At 57.1% G+C, this 16,379-nt stretch overlaps 2 protein-coding genes across 2 annotated transcripts; both read left to right on the forward strand.

Annotated features, from left to right (window-relative positions):
- Positions 1-382: 382 nt before the first annotated feature.
- MYPOP (Myb related transcription factor, partner of profilin) lies at positions 383-9,494 on the forward strand. The gene is made up of 3 exons (XM_032614791.1): positions 383-435; positions 1,192-1,742; positions 6,828-9,494. Exons 2-3 carry the CDS (start codon positions 1,244-1,246, stop codon positions 7,517-7,519), a joined length of 1,191 nt encoding a protein of 396 aa, XP_032470682.1. The 5' UTR covers positions 383-435; positions 1,192-1,243; the 3' UTR covers positions 7,520-9,494.
- A 321-nt stretch (positions 9,495-9,815) lies between these two features.
- On the forward strand, positions 9,816-12,881 carry IRF2BP1 (interferon regulatory factor 2 binding protein 1). Its single transcript, XM_032614703.1, has one exon. The coding sequence runs from the start codon at positions 10,695-10,697 to the stop codon at positions 12,447-12,449; it is 1,755 nt and encodes a 584-aa protein (XP_032470594.1). The 5' UTR covers positions 9,816-10,694; the 3' UTR covers positions 12,450-12,881.
- Positions 12,882-16,379: the final 3,498 nt, after the last annotated feature.

The following is a 16,379-nucleotide window of genomic DNA, read 5'->3' on the forward strand; positions in this document are numbered from 1 at the left end:
TTCGGTCCCATCACTCTCCAAGGTCTCTCCCTCATCCTCCAAGGATTGCTACGCCTGCGCAGAGACGGAGTCCGAGTACCAAAGCTAGCGGGGAGAGAAAGGCGCGCATGCGTGCGAGGGTTTTGAGCGTGCGTTCTTGTGGCATCAGTGAGCTAGGGGAAAGAGCGCTGCGCTAACCTTGCGCCTGCGCAACTGTGGCCCGCTTACGGAGGCCGGTGGAGGGCAATTCTGCGCTTGCGCTCTGGCGGGGGGGAGTGAAACCCAAGATGTTCGGGCGTTGGGGGACCGTCTGGCGCTAGGTGCGCCTGCGCCTTGGCTCGCGGGGCGGCCGGGGGCGGGGCCCAGAAGGGGAGGGAGAAAGCCGGCAGGGGGAGGGAAGAGGCCGCAGAAGCCCGAGTCTTGACCGACGGGCAGGCGGGGGCTGCGGCGGCGCCGGTGAGTGACCCGCGGCCCAACTCGGTCCCCACCCTCCGCGACCCTCACTCTTCCCAGAGTCTCCCGTAGCCCCAGTTGGCCCCTCCTAATCCCGGACCCTCATAACCCTCAGGGCTCCCCTTGATTCGTGGCAATCCCCAAAGCCCCCACAATACCCGCAGACCCTAATGCCTAATATTTTATTCTCCCAGTTTCTCCACTGTCCTAGGAGCCCCCAATTCACAATTATTTCTGGACTGCTCCTCTAAGGACCACTTCTCTTATTGGTCTTACAGACGTCCCATTGCCCTGGAACCCCCAGAGCGCTCCTCTGCTCCAGATCCCCCCCTTCCTGCTGCATCTCCTCTTCAACATCTCCTTATCCCCATCACCCTCGTGCTTCTTTGACCCCCGAGATACCCCCATTCTCCTTCCATTTCCCATCCTCCTATGCCCCCAATTCTCCTCTAACTCCCGCAGACACCCCCTCTTCCTTCCGCTTTTCCTCATTTCCCTCCACTCCTCCATACCCATACCCAATTAACATCAACTCCATGGCCTGGCACTTTACGCCGCGCCAGGCACAGGATGAGCGCTCAGCCGGTGTCATCTATTATTAGGCACTCTGACGGACCCCCGCTGCCCGTCGCCTCCGTCCGCCCTTCGCCCCCACCCCTATCCCCGGGGACATAGCAGACGGTATCGGGGCGGCCGGGGTGGGGCGGGCGGCGCGGGGCCGCTGAACCCCTGCCAGCGCCGTGCGCCCTGTGCCCGCAGCGCCGGCGCCCCCCATGCGCCAGGCGGCCGGACGGCGGCGTCGGGGGGCGCCATGGCCTCGGCGGCGGCGGGCGAAGCGGAAGAGACCACCCGGCTGCGCAAGCCGCGCTTCTCGTTCGAAGAGAACCAGATCCTGATCCGTGAGGTGCGCGCCCACTACCCGCAGCTCTACGGCGCTCAGAGCCGTCGGGTGAGCGTGGCCGAGCGGCGGCGTGTGTGGGACGGCATCGCCGCCAAGATCAACGGCATCACCAGCTGGAAGCGCACTGGCCAGGAGGTGCAGAAGCGCTGGAACGACTTCAAGCGCCGCACCAAGGAGAAGCTGGCTCGCGTGCCGCACTCCACACAGGGCACCGGGCCTGCCGCCGAGGACGCCTTCTCCGCCGAGGAGGAGACCATTTTTGCCATCCTGGGGCCGGGTGTGGCGGGGCCAGGAGCTGGTGCAGGGGCAGAGCAGCCCTCCACGGCCGCCTCTTCACAGCCACCGGCCCCAAGTGCCTGCGCCCAACGCTGTGTGTTGTCTGAGGACCGCAAGGAGGACCGACGGGCAGGTGAGTTCCTTCAGCATCACCTCAGCAAAAGCAAACAAATTTTACTTTGTGCCTGGCGCTGTTCCAAGCCCTTTATATGGTTCATCAGATCCTCACTATAGCTGTGGGAAGGGGGGTACTGTTATAATCCCCATTTTACACCTGTGGAGACTGAGGCTCAGAAAAGTGTAGTAATGGTCGGAGTCGGCAATGGAACCCAGACCTAGGAGGCTTGGCTCCAGAGTCCACTCATGGGATCATCAGCTCACCCATGATTTCATTAAACTGTAGTGTAGGGGGAGTGACTCTGAAGGCAGATAGTCTGGGCTCCAGTTACAACTTTGCCACTCAACTGTGTCATTTGGGATAAGTTACTGCACATCAGTTTCTACATCTGTAAAATGGGGATAAAAAATGGTCCCCGCCTCAAAGGGTTGCTGGGAAGATTAAATGAGTTAATATGTGTAATTTGCTTGGTACATTACTTCCTTGCTAGCTATTGATATAATTACCAGTGCTGTGAAACACGAACTGTTTCACCATTTTATAAATCAAAGACTCAGGGAGGTTTGGAAATTTTCCCAAGGTCATGCCCTGAGTAGAGGAGGTGGGGAGAGTGGAGTACAAAACTTCCCACTCAGCCTTGACTCTGGATGATTATTTCTTCCACAGCTATTCCCCAGTCAACTGACCCGAGCTGGACAGTGTTGGGGACAGAGATGTGACTGAGACATCCTCAGGCCTGCCCTTCTGGGGCTCACAGTCCACTGGGGGAGACAGACCCATGCATAGACAGTGATGACTCAAAGCAGGCAGGGCTGGGCTATGAGAGTCCCTAGGGGACATCTGATCCAGACTGGGAATTCAAGGAGGGCTTCCTGGAGAAGGAGCCATCAGAGCCGAGATGCAAAGAGTGAGGATGAAGAAGAGACGGGAAAGTGTTCCTGGAGAACAGCATGTACAGTGGCTTGGAGACAAGAAAGCTTGGCCAGTTTAGGAAACTGAGAGATGCTGCCCAGTTAGGGGAGGGGAGGAAGGGAGAGTGGAAAGATTAAAGAAAGGACATGTTTTGAGATGAGATCAGAGAGGTCAGCAAAAGCCAAACCTTGCAGGACCTTTAGGCTGAGATAAGGAGTTCAGTTTTATTCTAAGTACTATGGGGAGCCATACAAGGGTTTAGAGAAAGAGGGGGCACATGATCCAACAAGGCAGCTCAGGATCATGTAATTTCTGAGAGGTTCATCCACCCACCCAAGGTCACACAGCAAGTAAGTAAGTAGAAGGGTTGGAACTTGAATATAGGTTGTGTCCAACTCACCGTCCATGCACTTGACCACTGGCTAGATGGCCTGATATATACCGTATATATGCATACATATATATGTAAATATGTAAGTAGTTTACATATATATAAACAATTAATATTGACTACGAGTTAATGTGTGTGCCAGAATTGGATCACATGTGGTTTAAAATAAAGGTCAGGACTTTGGATTTTATCTTGAGGGCATTTGGGCGGCATGAAAGTGTCTTAAGCCAGAGAAAGACACAATCACTCGGGACCCTTGTACTCAATATGAATCAAACCTCAGTGTTTCTACCTGTGAAATGGCCCCATTGAACCAGTGTGGAGATGGCAAACTTATTACTTCAAAAGCTGTACAGCCCCTTATTCATTCATTCAACAGATATTTATTGAGCGCGTATTCTGAGGCAGACACCGTGGTAGGTGCTGGGAATACTCTGAAGAAAGACAATTTTCCTTCCCTTATGGAGCTGACATTCTAGTTATGGGAGACAGACGACAAACAAGTAATCCCCCAAAGCAGATTATACAAAGAGGTGATAAGAACTAAAAGAAGTAAAACAAAGCATGTTAAGAGGATAGTGAGTGATGGAGAGGGGGCCTCTGTAGAGAGGGGAAATTTGAGCAGAGGACCTGAATAGAGAGACCGAGCCAAATAGATATCTGCGGGAAGAGTACAGCAGCTGGAGGAAACAGCAGGTGCAAAGACCCTGAGGCAGGTATGTGCCTAAAGTGTCCTTGATTAGAATCTCACACAGAGATTACGCACTGTGTAAAACTCTTAAAAGAGGAACTGCTCTGATTGAAGGACAGGAACAGGGCCTGGGGCAGCCTGAGGCATCTTTGTTGACACTGGAAGGAGAGATAAGAACCATTTATCTTGTGACCAAATATTTGAATGAAAGAACAGTAACAACCACATTGAGACCTTATTATATGCCAGGTACTGGTCTATGCCCTGGCCCATGGTAATTCACTTAATGCCTGTAACGGCCCTCAGGGAGATATTCCTTTACAGGGTTACTTGGTCCTATGTTCACACACATCCATTTACAGGTGGGGAAACTGAGGCCCAAAGGTTGCGAATAACTATGATTTTAACTCTCACGGTGGTCCTTACATGACGCCTGTGAGCCCTGTGGGCATGAAGGCTGGGCCCCTTTTCTGTTCTTTTTACTCGGTAGACTGGAAGTCATATATTTTTCCAGGTGGCTGGAATTCTCATGCCCTTTATGAATAAGACTCGCCACCCCACCGTCAAGCCCACAGCCCCAGCCCAAGGAATGGTTAAAAGCATAGGCTCCAGAACCTGCCTGGTTCAAAGTCCTCTTCTCCCATTCACCAGCTCTGTGACACCTCTTTGGGCCTCAAGTCACCTCATCTGTAAAATGGGCTAATACTGATAGCGCGTACCCCAAAGACTGGCTCGGAGGACTGGGTGAAATAACATAGGAGAACGTAGCCACTGCGCCCAGGGTCGGCCAGGAAAGTGTCCAACCACCGTTAGCTCTGGTTATTGTCTCTCTGCCAGCCTCTCTTACTTGCCCAGGCAGGCTGGCCCAAAGAGTCTGGAGCCCCAGCCTTCGAGCCTGGGGGTGTGGGGGGATAGTGATCCTGGAAGAGGGAACAAGATGTGCACTGAGGCAAGGAAGAAGAATAGAAAGGGGCAAAAGCTGAGGCCTTGTAGCCCTAGAGAGAGGCCTGGACTGTCCCCTGTGGGTGCTGCGGAGCTGCGGGAGGGTTGTTGCCAGGACCTGGGGCCTGGTGCCCAATCAGTACTGACTCCCAGGAAGCCACAGTTCTTTTCTCATTAAAGACAAAATTTTGTGCTGGACATTGTTCTAGGCGCTGGGTAAACAGCAGTGAACAAAAACAAAGCCCTGCCTGATGGAGCTGACATAAGGAGGAGGAGACAGACCACAAACACAGAGCGATCCCATGCCAGGTGGAGATAAGTGCTATAAAAGAAATCAGGTAGGGCTAGGAGAGAGAAAAGGACAGAGCTGCTTCAGACGGAGGGTCAAGGAAAGTCTCTCCAAGGAGGCCATGTTTGAGCAGAAGCCCGAGGAGGTGAGGGAGGGAGCCAAGCAGGTGTCTGGGGAAAGATCTTTCCAGGCTGAAGGAACAGAAAGTGCAAAGGCCCTGAGGCAGGAGCGGGCCTAAAGTGTATGAGGACCCAGGACTTCCCTGGTAGTCCAGTGGTTAAGACTCTGTGCTTCCAACGCAGGGGGCTCGGGTTTGATCCCTGATCGGGGAACTAAGATCCCACATGCCGCCCGGCGTGGCCAAAATCAAAAAAAAAAGTGTATGAGCCCCTGCAGGGAGGCCAGTTTGGCTACAGTCAAGTGAACGAAAGAGAGTGAGAGAAGGAGTGGGAGACGAGGTTAGGGAGGCAATGGAGGCACATCGTGGGGACCTTGAAAACTTTGCTTTTACTGTGGGTGAGATAGTAGCCACAGGAGGCTTTTGAGCAGAGAAAGACATCTCACTTGTATTTTTTTAACATCTTTATTAAGGTAGAATTCTCATACCGTACAACCTACCCATTTAAAGCATACAATTCAATGGCATTTAGTATATTCATAGAGCTGCACCTTACCATCACTACTATCAATTTTAGAACATTTTCATCACTCCAGAAAGAAACCCTGTACCTTAGCCATCAATCCCCCGCCTCGTTCCCCCATCTCTGCCCAGCCCTAGGCAACCAGTAATCTACTTTCTGTCTCTGTAAGATTTGCCTATTTTGGACATTGCATGTAAATGGATCATATGACATGTGGTCCTTTGTGAGTAGCTACTTTCCTGTAGCGCATAACTGTGGTGTATTTTAGTTGGACCCCTGAGGCTGCTGGTGGAGAACAGACTCTAAGGGGCGGGGGTGTGGGCTGGGAGCCCAGTGAATAGTCCAGGTTGGGAGATGGTGGTGGTTGGACCAGGGTGGGGGACGTGGAGGAGGACAGATGTTGGGTTAGTTTGAAGGCAGAGCCAACGGTATTTGTACACGAGTGGTGTCTTGGGAGAGAAGAGTGGGTTTTTGTCCTGAGCAGCTAGAAGGATGGAGCTGCCATCATCTGAGATGGGGTGGCTGAGGGAGGAGCAGGTTGGGGGAGGGCCAGGAGCTCAGCTCCAGGCAAGGGGGTTGGAGGCATTATGGGACGGGATTATTGGAGGGGATATGCCGAGTACACAGCCAGAGGGAGAGCTTCAGGCTGGGCCCGGAAACCTGGGCGCCTCTGCACACGGACTCTTCAAGTCCGTGAGCACAAATGAGATCCCAGGTGAGAGGAGGCGGAGGAAGCCCCGCAGGCTTGGGGTTAAACTGGCACAGATCAGAGTTGAGACTGAAATCCTGCCCTCCTGATTGGAGAGAGACCCCTACTCCCCGCCTCCAGAAGTTCCCCCTTCTCCTACTCCAGCCACCCAATCTCTTCTCCAGGCCCTCCTCCCGTGGGGCCTCCCCAGGATCCAGCAGTGCTGCCTGAGGGGGGTGGGGGGGGGCGGGTGTGGATGGTTCAGAGCCTTCTAGCATGTTGGCATTTACACTGAATGAGATAAGAGCTGCTTGGCTCGGCAGGGGACCTCCAGGACCCTGTTCCATTAAGGCTGGTATCGGCCACCAGATTATTGTTAAATATATTGTCTCTCTCCCCTGGGTCATGGGGCTTCTGCTCCAAGACATGACCTGACTTAGGTTTGAAAAGGATGCCTTTGGGTCCAGGGTGGGTGGGAGGTGGGAAAGGGAAATCATGACAGCGTTAGGGGTCCCCCACATCTTACCTACATCTCTTTCTCCACAGATACACCAGCCCACAGCAAGGGGGGCTCGAGCAGCCCGGAGCCTTGGGCCAGACCCTCCTGCAATCCTCAGGAAGGGGGCTGCCCGGCACCCAAGGAGCGTGAGTCCCCGCCCCCTCCGGCCCTGCAGACCATCCAGCTACCCCGCCTGGCCTTGTCTCCACCCCCCCCAGCCCCTCCACTGCCACCACCCCCCGAGCCACCGCAGCAGGTCCAAGTGGCACCCTCGCCTTCCAGCTCCCCCTCCCCTCCACTGCCTCCACCCTCGGCCCCAGACCCCTCCCTGGACTTCCTGCGGGCCCAGCAGGAGACTGCCAACGCGATCCGGGAGCTGGCCGGCACCCTTCGCCAGGGACTAGCCCAACTGAGCGAGGCCCTCAGCGCCCTGCTGCCCCTTCTGCCTGGAACCCCCGCTGACCCACTGCCCCCGCCCCCGCCCCCACCTCCACCGCCCAGGCCTGTCTTGTCCCCCCCCTCCCCCAAGGTGGAGGTCACCCCAGAGCCTGTGTCCGTGGTGGCTGCAGTCGTGGACGGGGCTGTGGTGGCAGCCAGGGGGGTGATCATTGCCCCTAGGAGCGAGGAGGGGGCCCCCCGGCCGCCGCCCGCCCCACTCCCTCCCCATGACTCCCCACCACACAAAAGGAGGAAAAGTTTCCCTACACGGAAGAGGCGGGGGCGGTGGAAATCGCCGTGACATCTGCCGTGGGGTTCAAGCTTGTCTGCGCACCTTCTGCCTGCACCTCCTCCCCCCAGCTTAGCCCAGTGGAGGAGGGCAATGCACTTTCCCCATCCCAGCTGCACCCGGGCTCCCTGCTGCGGGGCTCGAGCACCCCACTCCCTGTACTAGTTAGTGCCTGATTCTGGGGGGCCTCCTTGATGGGCCCCCCAGCCCTTATCAGTACAGCGCTGTCTGCCTGGCTGCTTTCCTTAACCCTGACTTCTAAGCCATGGATTTTATGTTATTTATTATTGCCCTTCGTGGGTTGCGGAGGGAACCTGCACATCCCCCTCCCCTAACAGAACTCCTGGCCTTGACTTGAAGACAACTGACCCACTTCCCCTACCCAGACTTTGGAGGGGGTGGGAGTTTCAAGACAAGTCAGAATATGGATGAAGAGGTTATTGCAGTCTGTACCCTAGGGGCGGGTGGAGTTCTCACTGGTGCAGGTTGAGCCTTCTGCCTCCCGTTGCAGTCTCTGACCTCCAGAGCTCAACCCCCTCCGTGCTCCCCAGTGGTGACAAGATATCAATAAACTTATTTTTAATATAATTACTTGGGGCTCTGTCTGAGACAGGCCTGAAGTTCCAACGCCTACACCTGCCTCATCCCTCCATGGGCAGGTGACACCCCCTTGAAGTTTTAGAGGCTGGTGGTTTTCCAGACTTTTTTTTTTTTTTTTTCTTAAAGCCATCAAGTCCTGTGTTCAAATCTTCTGCCTACTTTTTCATCCTTCGGATACCAACCTAAATGTCATCTCTGGGAGGACATCCTGGATTCCTTCCCCCAGGCTAGGGTGGGTCTGCTTCTTAGATTCTCTCAGCCTCCTGTGGTCAGTAAATGAACACGTGCCCTTATCTATTTAAAGCCTGCTTCCTGTATAGTTTCATGAAGGGAGGAGCTGGTTCTCTTTTTTACTCCCAAACTGGCTGCAGAGCCTGGTAGCAAAGTAGCTAATAGCCATCACCCTGGACTCAGACCTGGCTCAACCCCCTGGTGCTGCCCTGGCCAGCTGTGTAGCTATGGCCCCACTGTCCTCATCTGTAATACGGGCATAAAGATTTAGGTGTCTTGGTGCTCCTTTTCTGGGCCAGGTGCCATGCTAAGAATTTATTTGCATGTTTGCATTTTAACCTGAAGGTACCCAATGAAAAGCAGATTTTAGGGGGTCTCCATTTTTTCCTGAGAAGTTTAGGGACTTGCCCTAAATTTGTCAGGGGCCAATCCAGTCCACCTGAAGCCAGCCTCCGGCCAGAACTCCTGACTCCAACTACTGTTTACTAAAGAATGGCCCAAAGACAATTTTAGGCGATATGTGGATGGCCTTTTTAACTGTTCTATGGTTATATGTGTATGTAGTTTTATTTTGTAAAAATGTACCTAGTACATAAAACCCATGATCATGCACATAATACTGCTTAGGATGAGGCAAAAGTAAATAGTGTTTTATTCACAGGAGTCAACTTCAAGAAAAATGTTAATACAGGTGGTAAACAAAATGGTGAAGCTGAGACTGAAATTTGGGTAACATAAAATCAGACCTCCTATGGTTGCAGTGGGATGAGGGAGAGTGGGGGCAGGCATTCCCTGATTAGTTTGAAAACTACTAATGGATGCAACCCTGGCAAGTCATTCAAATATTTTTGAGCGCTTAACACAGACCCAGGAGAGAGAGGAAGAGGCTGATGTGGGTTAGAAGCTGGAGACCTGTCTCTCCTCCACATGCCCCCTCTCCAAGCCTGCCCTGCAGTGTTCCATCGCCAGGAAGAAAAAAACATGGGGGTCGCCAAAGCCTGCTTGGGCCTATCAGGTAGTAAGCACCCAAGGTTGGAGAAAGGTGGTCTGGCTCTCGCTCTCCCCAGAAACTATGTGCCATCTCTGGCCTCCTTTCCGCCCCCCAAATTGGTGAGCCCTAGAGGGTGTAAGGACCCTCTCACCCGGTGCTCGAAAAGATCCCCCAGAAATTGAGGCGGGGGGGGGGGTTATGGACAGCCAGCGGGAATCGGGAAGGCCTCCCCCAACCTCCTAGACAGCGGAAGTGCGTCAGTTTGTTCGCCCCGTAGAGCATTTTGGGAATTGTAGTGAAGTTGGGGTGGGGGGGGGCGGAGAAACTGACAGTGTAACCCCTTGGAGACCAGAGCGCGCCCGCAGAGCTGGAAGAGAGGGGCGCTCGACCACTCCTTTTAGCAGATAAAGCAACTGAGGCTGAGACCGTCAGTCCTCTCCTTTCTCCGGCTTTTGTTGGCCCCAGTCAGAGGCTTATATCCAAGATCCTGGGCAAGGCGAAGTGCCAAGTGGACGGTCCTGCCCAACACTAAATTGACAGCTTCCCTTCCCCCCACCCCCGAAAACGTCCAATTAAGGCCCCTCCGCCCCGCCCCAGGAGCTGCTGCCTTCGTAACCGGTCATTGGCCCACCTTTGAAGGGCGGGGAACTGAGCCTCAGAGAAGGCAAGACTTGTCTAAAGCTGCAAAGCAAGTCGGAGCAGAGGCTGGCCGTCCGGAAGCCTGTCCGCCCGCTACACTTTCTGAATCCGTGGTGGCTCTCACCATTCGTATCACATCCCCGTCCCCAACCCTTTTGCTCGAGCTGCTTGGAGTCAAACTCCCTGCCCCCCGGCGAGGAGGGGTAAAGGTTGCGCAGCGGAGAGGCGGTGAGCCCCTACCCTCCGGCAGCCGGCGGTCCCCTTTAAGAAACGGCCCCGGAGGGACTACGTTTCCCAGAAGGCTTTGCCGGCGCGTTATGTAACTTTCCCTGCGTAGCGGCCTCTGGGGCAGAAGGAGGTGGAGGCGGCGGCGGCGGCGGCGGCTGCGGCGGCAGTTGCAGCGGCAGTGGCGGGAGCGGCGGGAGCCCGAGGCGGCGGCGCCCGCGGCCTATCGCGGGGCCCGAGCTGTGCGCCGCGCCCTGGAGCTCGGACCCGGCGGGAGCGCCGACGTGCCTCTGCTTGCCTTTGAGGAGGCGGGAGTGAGGAAAAAGGCTTAGGGCCCAGGGGGCGGGGAAGGGGGGCCGGGCCTGGATCCGCGGGGAGGCCGAGCCAGAGGCCCGACCGTGGCTCGCGCGGTCCCGGGGACACGAATCGAACGTTGGCGGCGCGGATCGAACGTCGGCGGCGGGTGGAACGCGGGGGCTCGGAGGCGCGCGTGCGGGGGCTATGGCGTCCGTGCAGGCTTCCCGCCGCCAGTGGTGCTACCTGTGCGACCTGCCCAAGATGCCGTGGGCCATGGTGTGGGACTTCAGTGAGGCCGTGTGCCGCGGTTGCGTGAACTTCGAGGGCGCGGATCGCATCGAGCTGCTCATCGATGCCGCCCGGCAGCTCAAGCGAAGCCACGTGCTCCCCGAGGGCCGCTCGCCGGGCCCCCCGGCCCTCAAGCACCCGGCCACTAAGGACCTGGCAGCCGCCGCTGCACAGGGGCCTCAGTTGCCGCCTCCACAGGCCCAGCCCCAGCCGTCGGGGACAGGCGGCGCTGTCTCAGGCCAGGACCGCTATGACAGGGCCACATCGTCGGGCCGCCTCCCCTTGCCCTCGCCTGCCCTGGAGTACACCCTGGGGTCCCGCCTGGCCAATGGACTGGGCCGCGAGGAGGCTGTGGCGGAGGGGGCGCGAAGGGCCCTGCTTGGCTCCATGCCCGGCTTGGTGCCCCCCGGGCTGCTGGCAGCTGCGGTGTCTGGCCTGGGAAGCCGAGGTCTGACGCTGGCACCCGGCTTGAGTCCTGCCCGTCCAGCCTTCGGCTCCGATTTCGAGAAGGAGAAGCAGCAGAGGAATGCGGACTGTCTGGCAGAACTGAACGAGGCCATGAGGGGCCGGGCAGAGGAATGGCATGGGCGCCCCAAAGCCGTGCGGGAACAGCTGCTGGCGCTGTCTGCCTGCGCCCCTTTCAATGTCCGCTTCAAGAAGGATCACGGGCTGGTGGGACGGGTGTTCGCCTTCGATGCTACTGCCCGCCCGCCAGGCTACGAGTTCGAGCTGAAGCTCTTCACCGAATACCCCTGCGGTTCTGGCAACGTGTATGCTGGAGTCCTGGCCGTGGCTCGCCAGATGTTTCATGATGCTCTGCGGGAGCCGGGCAAGGCACTGGCCTCATCAGGCTTCAAGTACCTCGAGTATGAACGCCGACACGGCTCAGGGGAGTGGCGCCAGCTGGGGGAGCTGCTAACCGACGGTGTCCGCACCTTCCGCGAGCCAGCTCCCGCCGAGGCCCTGCCCCAGCAGTATCCAGAGCCAGCCCCTGCAGCTCTTTGTGGCCCACCCCCACGAGCCCCATCCCGGAATCTGGCCCCCACGCCGCGCCGTCGCAAGGCGTCCCCTGAGCCCGAGGGCGAGGCATCTGGGAAGATGACCACGGAGGAGCAGCAGCAGCGGCACTGGGTGGCACCCGGTGGCCCGTTCTCCGCTGATACCCCTGCTGTGCCCTCGCCGATCGCCGCCCTGAAGAACGTGGCCGAGGCCCTTGGCCACTCCCCCAAGGACCCTGCAGGGGGTGGGGGCCCTGTGCGCGCAGGGGGCGCCAGCCCCGCAGCCTCCTCTGCGGCCCAGCCTCCAGCCCAGCATCGTCTGGTGGCCCGAAACGGTGAGGCAGAAGTTAGCCCCACAGCAGGGGCGGAAGCTGTTAGCGGGGGTGGTAGCGGCACTGGGGCGACCCCCGGGGCTCCCCTGTGCTGTACCCTGTGCCGGGAGCGGCTGGAAGACACCCACTTCGTCCAGTGCCCCTCAGTGCCCGGACACAAGTTTTGCTTTCCCTGCTCACGGGAGTTCATCAAGGCGCAGGGTCCTGCTGGGGAGGTGTACTGCCCCAGTGGAGACAAGTGCCCGCTAGTGGGCTCCTCTGTCCCCTGGGCCTTCATGCAAGGCGAGATCGCCACCATCCTTGCTGGAGACATCAAGGTTAAGAAAGAACGGGACCCCTAGGCCACCACTGCCACCAGTCTACTGCCCATCCGCCCCCACCTTGCCACCCACCGCCGCTGCGGATAAATTATTCCCACCCAGCCCAGTGCCTCCCCCGCCTGTGTACATACCCCCTTCCTTATCCCAGATGGGTCCCCTCCTTATCCCAGATGGGTCCCCTGGGGTAGATGCATTGAGGGTGGGGGGAGAAAACTTGTGGCTTCTGTCCGAGGGGGTGTTTGGGGTCCCTTGACCCCTCCGGTTTCCCTCTCCCCTCCTTGGCTTGGCTTTGCTGCTGCTTGTAGTTGGAGGAGAGGTGTCCCCGCCCCTCCTTGAGAAGGGGCCTCCTGAAATCTCGCTCTTTATAAACGAAGCAAAAGCATTTTATTGCCCCCCTCCCCTATCCCCTCTCCCTCCTTCAATAAACCGAAAGATGGGTTTTTTCCTTCTTGGTCCCTTAGTTGCGTGAGATGCTGCGCCCCCTTTGGGACCGAACTGATCCTACAGGGGAGAGGACGTTGCCTTGTAGCCTCCAGGTGGCGCCCTTCACTCAGGTGGGCCCCCTGGCTGATTTTATAAATGCTGGCCAACTAGTCAAGCGTTCTAGCCATCAGCCCGTTTCCCAGATGACAGAACTAAGGCTCAGAGAGGGGATGGCTCTTGCGAGGGAGCCACAGCCAAGCTCGGGAACTAGCCTTCCCTTCTGGCCCATCCCCTGTATCTCCCCCGAAGGTGGAGGACTCAGTGCCACCGAGGGGGAGGGTCAAGGGGCATCCGGAGGCTTCCCAGAAGGGACGGGCCGCGAGTTCTTGCTAGGCACGGAGAGAATTAGGCCAGATTGCTAGAGGGACTGCCTGAGGAAAGAGGAAATTTACCTCATGAGGTACACTAACAGGTTCCCTGGGAACAAGGTGACTGCTTCCCGCCTCTGGTGGTGCCCTGAACTGCGCGCCCATCTCTGGAGACCAGCCTCAACGGCGGCCGCCCTAAGACACCGTGACTGGCCGGGTAAAAGGCCCTCCCCCCCGCGGTCGCCTCTGATGTGCGCGGCCTTGTCCCGCACCTGTCCCGGTGGGCTGATTATTAACCAGGACTTCCTGCTCGCTGGCGTCAGAGGGCGGGGCCTGAGCCGGCTGCGGCAAAGCAGGGGTTAAGGGAAGGCGGAGGCCCCAAGAGGCAGCCCGCACCCCAGCGGCCTCCCCCGCGACCCTGAGGTGGAGATTTCGTGAAGGGGGCAAAGCCGGACGCAAAGGCCAACGGATGGACGGAGAGATGGGGAATGACAGTGTGTCCTGCCACCGCACAGCCCTGTCACACGGCTGTGAGACCCTAGGTTGCCCCAGGTCTCAGGAACCCAGATGTTATATCACCTAAATCTGGAAGACCTTAACGTCCTGACCCATCTTGGTTATCCAGGTGTCCCTCCCACACAACCCGCAGACCCCCATGTCCCAACTCCCAAATATTAGGGACTCTAGGGCTTGGTCCTCCACATCTGGAGGACCCTCAGTTCTCGGACTGAGGAGTCCCCTCCCCCAGCCACCAGGTCTCAGGTGTTCTGTCACCCCTGGCACTGCCAGCCTGGGCTCTGGGCAGGGCTGGGAAAACCACCCCTGATTAAATATACCAGGCGATAAGCCAGGAGCAAGGGAGACGCTGGATGGAGCTCCATGCCTGGGCACCCCTCCTGGGCAATCTTGTGGCCTCTCCTGACCCAGCTCTGCAGACCCAAGTACTGGGTAGCTCCCCCTCCCCCATCCTCAGAGCTAGAGGCCTCCAGACACGGGGGCGCTGTGCCCCAGTGGGGGCTAAAGAGCTGTGGAGGACACCTGGTCCTTTAAGAACAGCTGGTGGGTGGGTAGGGGCCAGGGGAGTCACCCCCCAGCCTGGCTGGTGTGTATTCTAGATAGAGGTTGGGTTAACTATTAACAGAGCAGGCGGCCTGAACTGTGTGGGTGTAGGGGCCTGGATCAGCCCCTCTTCATTCAGTGCCAGGCTGGGGCCAGAGTGGAGGGGTTCTGGATTGATCTGGGGGATCAGTGAGTAGGTGAAGAGGCTTCATGAAAGGAGAGGCAGAGACACAGAGAGAGACCCAGGGAAAGATGGAGACGACAGAGGTGGGGAGGGAGATGTAAAGAGACCAGTTCACTGAGAGAGAGAAAAGACAGAGACCCAGAGAGAGAAAAGGAGCTCGCCCGGAGATGAGGGAGATGAGATAGAAACAGAGACAAACGTTCAGAAAGGAAAATTAGAGAAATATCCAGATGGGTTAAGAGAGGCTGAGGTACACTGAGGAAATGCCAACCATAGAGACAGAAGGAGAGGGAAGAGAGACTGAGATGTGGAGAGAGGGAGGGAAGGCCGGGAGGCTGTGAAATCAGGGAAAGGTACAGGTTTGAACTAGAGAGTTAAGACATCTTCAGACTCAAAAGTTCTATGAGACCGAGGGGGAGAACAGAGCTCTGTGAAGAAGGGCAGGGCTGGGTCTGTCTTAGTCACTTGGTCCCCATGACCAGACCTGGCTCACTGCTCACCCTCCAGTTCTCAGCTCAGCTGACCTCTCCTCCAGGAAGCCCTCCTTGACCCTCAGTCTGTGTCAGGTGCCATTTCTGGGGCCCCACTCCCCTATCCCAGCCCTGAGCATTCTAAATCATTATTGTCTGGGGACTGGACTGTGAGCTCCATAAGGGCAGGGCCAAGGCTGTCTCAGTCACCGCTGTGTCCCCAGCATTGCCCCGCACTGGCAAGTTTAAAGGATGGATAAATTAATGGACTCCTTTCTTTCAACAAATGTTTATTCAGCATCCACTGTGTGACAAGCCCTGCAGTAGGTGCTGTGGATACAGCAGGGAACAGAGTGCAGCCCCTGTTCTCATGGAGCTGACATTCAGGTGGGAGATACAGACCCATAAAATGTGACAGCCATGGCGGTAAATCCTAAGAAAAAATAAACCAGGGAAAGGAGACAGAGAATTATGGAGACTGGTATTTTAAAGAGGGAGGTAGGGGGAATTCCCTGGCGGTCCAGAGGTCAGCACTCCATGCTCTCACTGCCGGGGGAGTGGGTTCGATCCCTGGTCGGAAAACTAAGATCCCATGAGCCACGTGGCCCGGACCAAAAAAACAAAAAAAGAGGGAGGTAAAACTGAGATGAAACTAAAAACTAAGGGAGGTGAGTGAGCGAGCCACGGGCAATCTAGGGAGATAGCAGCACATGCAAAGGCCCTGAAGTGGGAGCCAGCTTGGTTCATTCCAGAAGCAAGGTGACCAGTGCAGCTATGGCATGAGAGAGAGTCATAAGATTGAGGTCAGAAGGATAGTAGGGTAGGGAGCGTTGGGGGCCCTGTCTGCCATGGTAAGGACGGTGGATTTAGTTTTCATGGGAACAAGTAGAGCGTTTCAAGCACTGAGGGAAGGGATGAAGCAAATGAGACAGAAAAAGCAAGGAATCAGCTGGGATGGACAGCATCCCGTTCCCCTCTGTGTCCAGGGCTCAACAGAGGGCCTAGCACAGATGCCCAATGACAGTGTGTGCACAAGTGAATAAGACCCAAATCGACAGAGAAAAGAGTCAGAACGACATTAGATGGATGGACAGACTCCCAGGGAGAAGCCAGGTAAGGATCCCGGGGACGCCCAGGGACAGCAGACACAGACAGACAGACAGCAGCTCAGCTGAGAAGTCCTATTCCTTCCAGAACCCTCCCCACCCGGAAACCTTCCCTGCAGCTGGAAAAATTCCCCAGGCCCCCCTGCCCGCCTTGCCCTGTGGCGTGCCCACTCACACCTCAGGCAGAGGAAGCTGGCAGGCCTCACAGGAACCTTTCTGTGAGGGGGGAGTAGAGGCGGGCGGGCAGGCGGCAGGGACGAAGCGAGAGGAGCGGCGGGCGGGCAGGCAGTGGGCAGCAGCTACACAAAGGCCCCAGTGTCTGCCCCTCCTGCCCCCGGTAC

The sequence above is a fragment of the Phocoena sinus genome, chromosome 19, assembly GCF_008692025.1.
Source record: "Phocoena sinus isolate mPhoSin1 chromosome 19, mPhoSin1.pri, whole genome shotgun sequence".
Taxonomy (NCBI): domain Eukaryota; kingdom Metazoa; phylum Chordata; class Mammalia; order Artiodactyla; family Phocoenidae; genus Phocoena; species Phocoena sinus.

Bases quoted from the DNA above. Each gene is read 5' to 3' on its own strand.
- MYPOP (XM_032614791.1), top strand. From the start codon at position 1,244: ATGGCCTCGGCGGCGGCGGGCGAAGCGGAAGAGACCACCCGGCTGCGC. The intron at 1,743-6,827 runs GTGAGTTCCTTC...CTTTCTCCACAG, and splicing joins CAAGGAGGACCGACGGGCAG to ATACACCAGCCCACAGCAAG.
- IRF2BP1 (XM_032614703.1), top strand. From the start codon at position 10,695: ATGGCGTCCGTGCAGGCTTCCCGCCGCCAGTGGTGCTACCTGTGCGAC.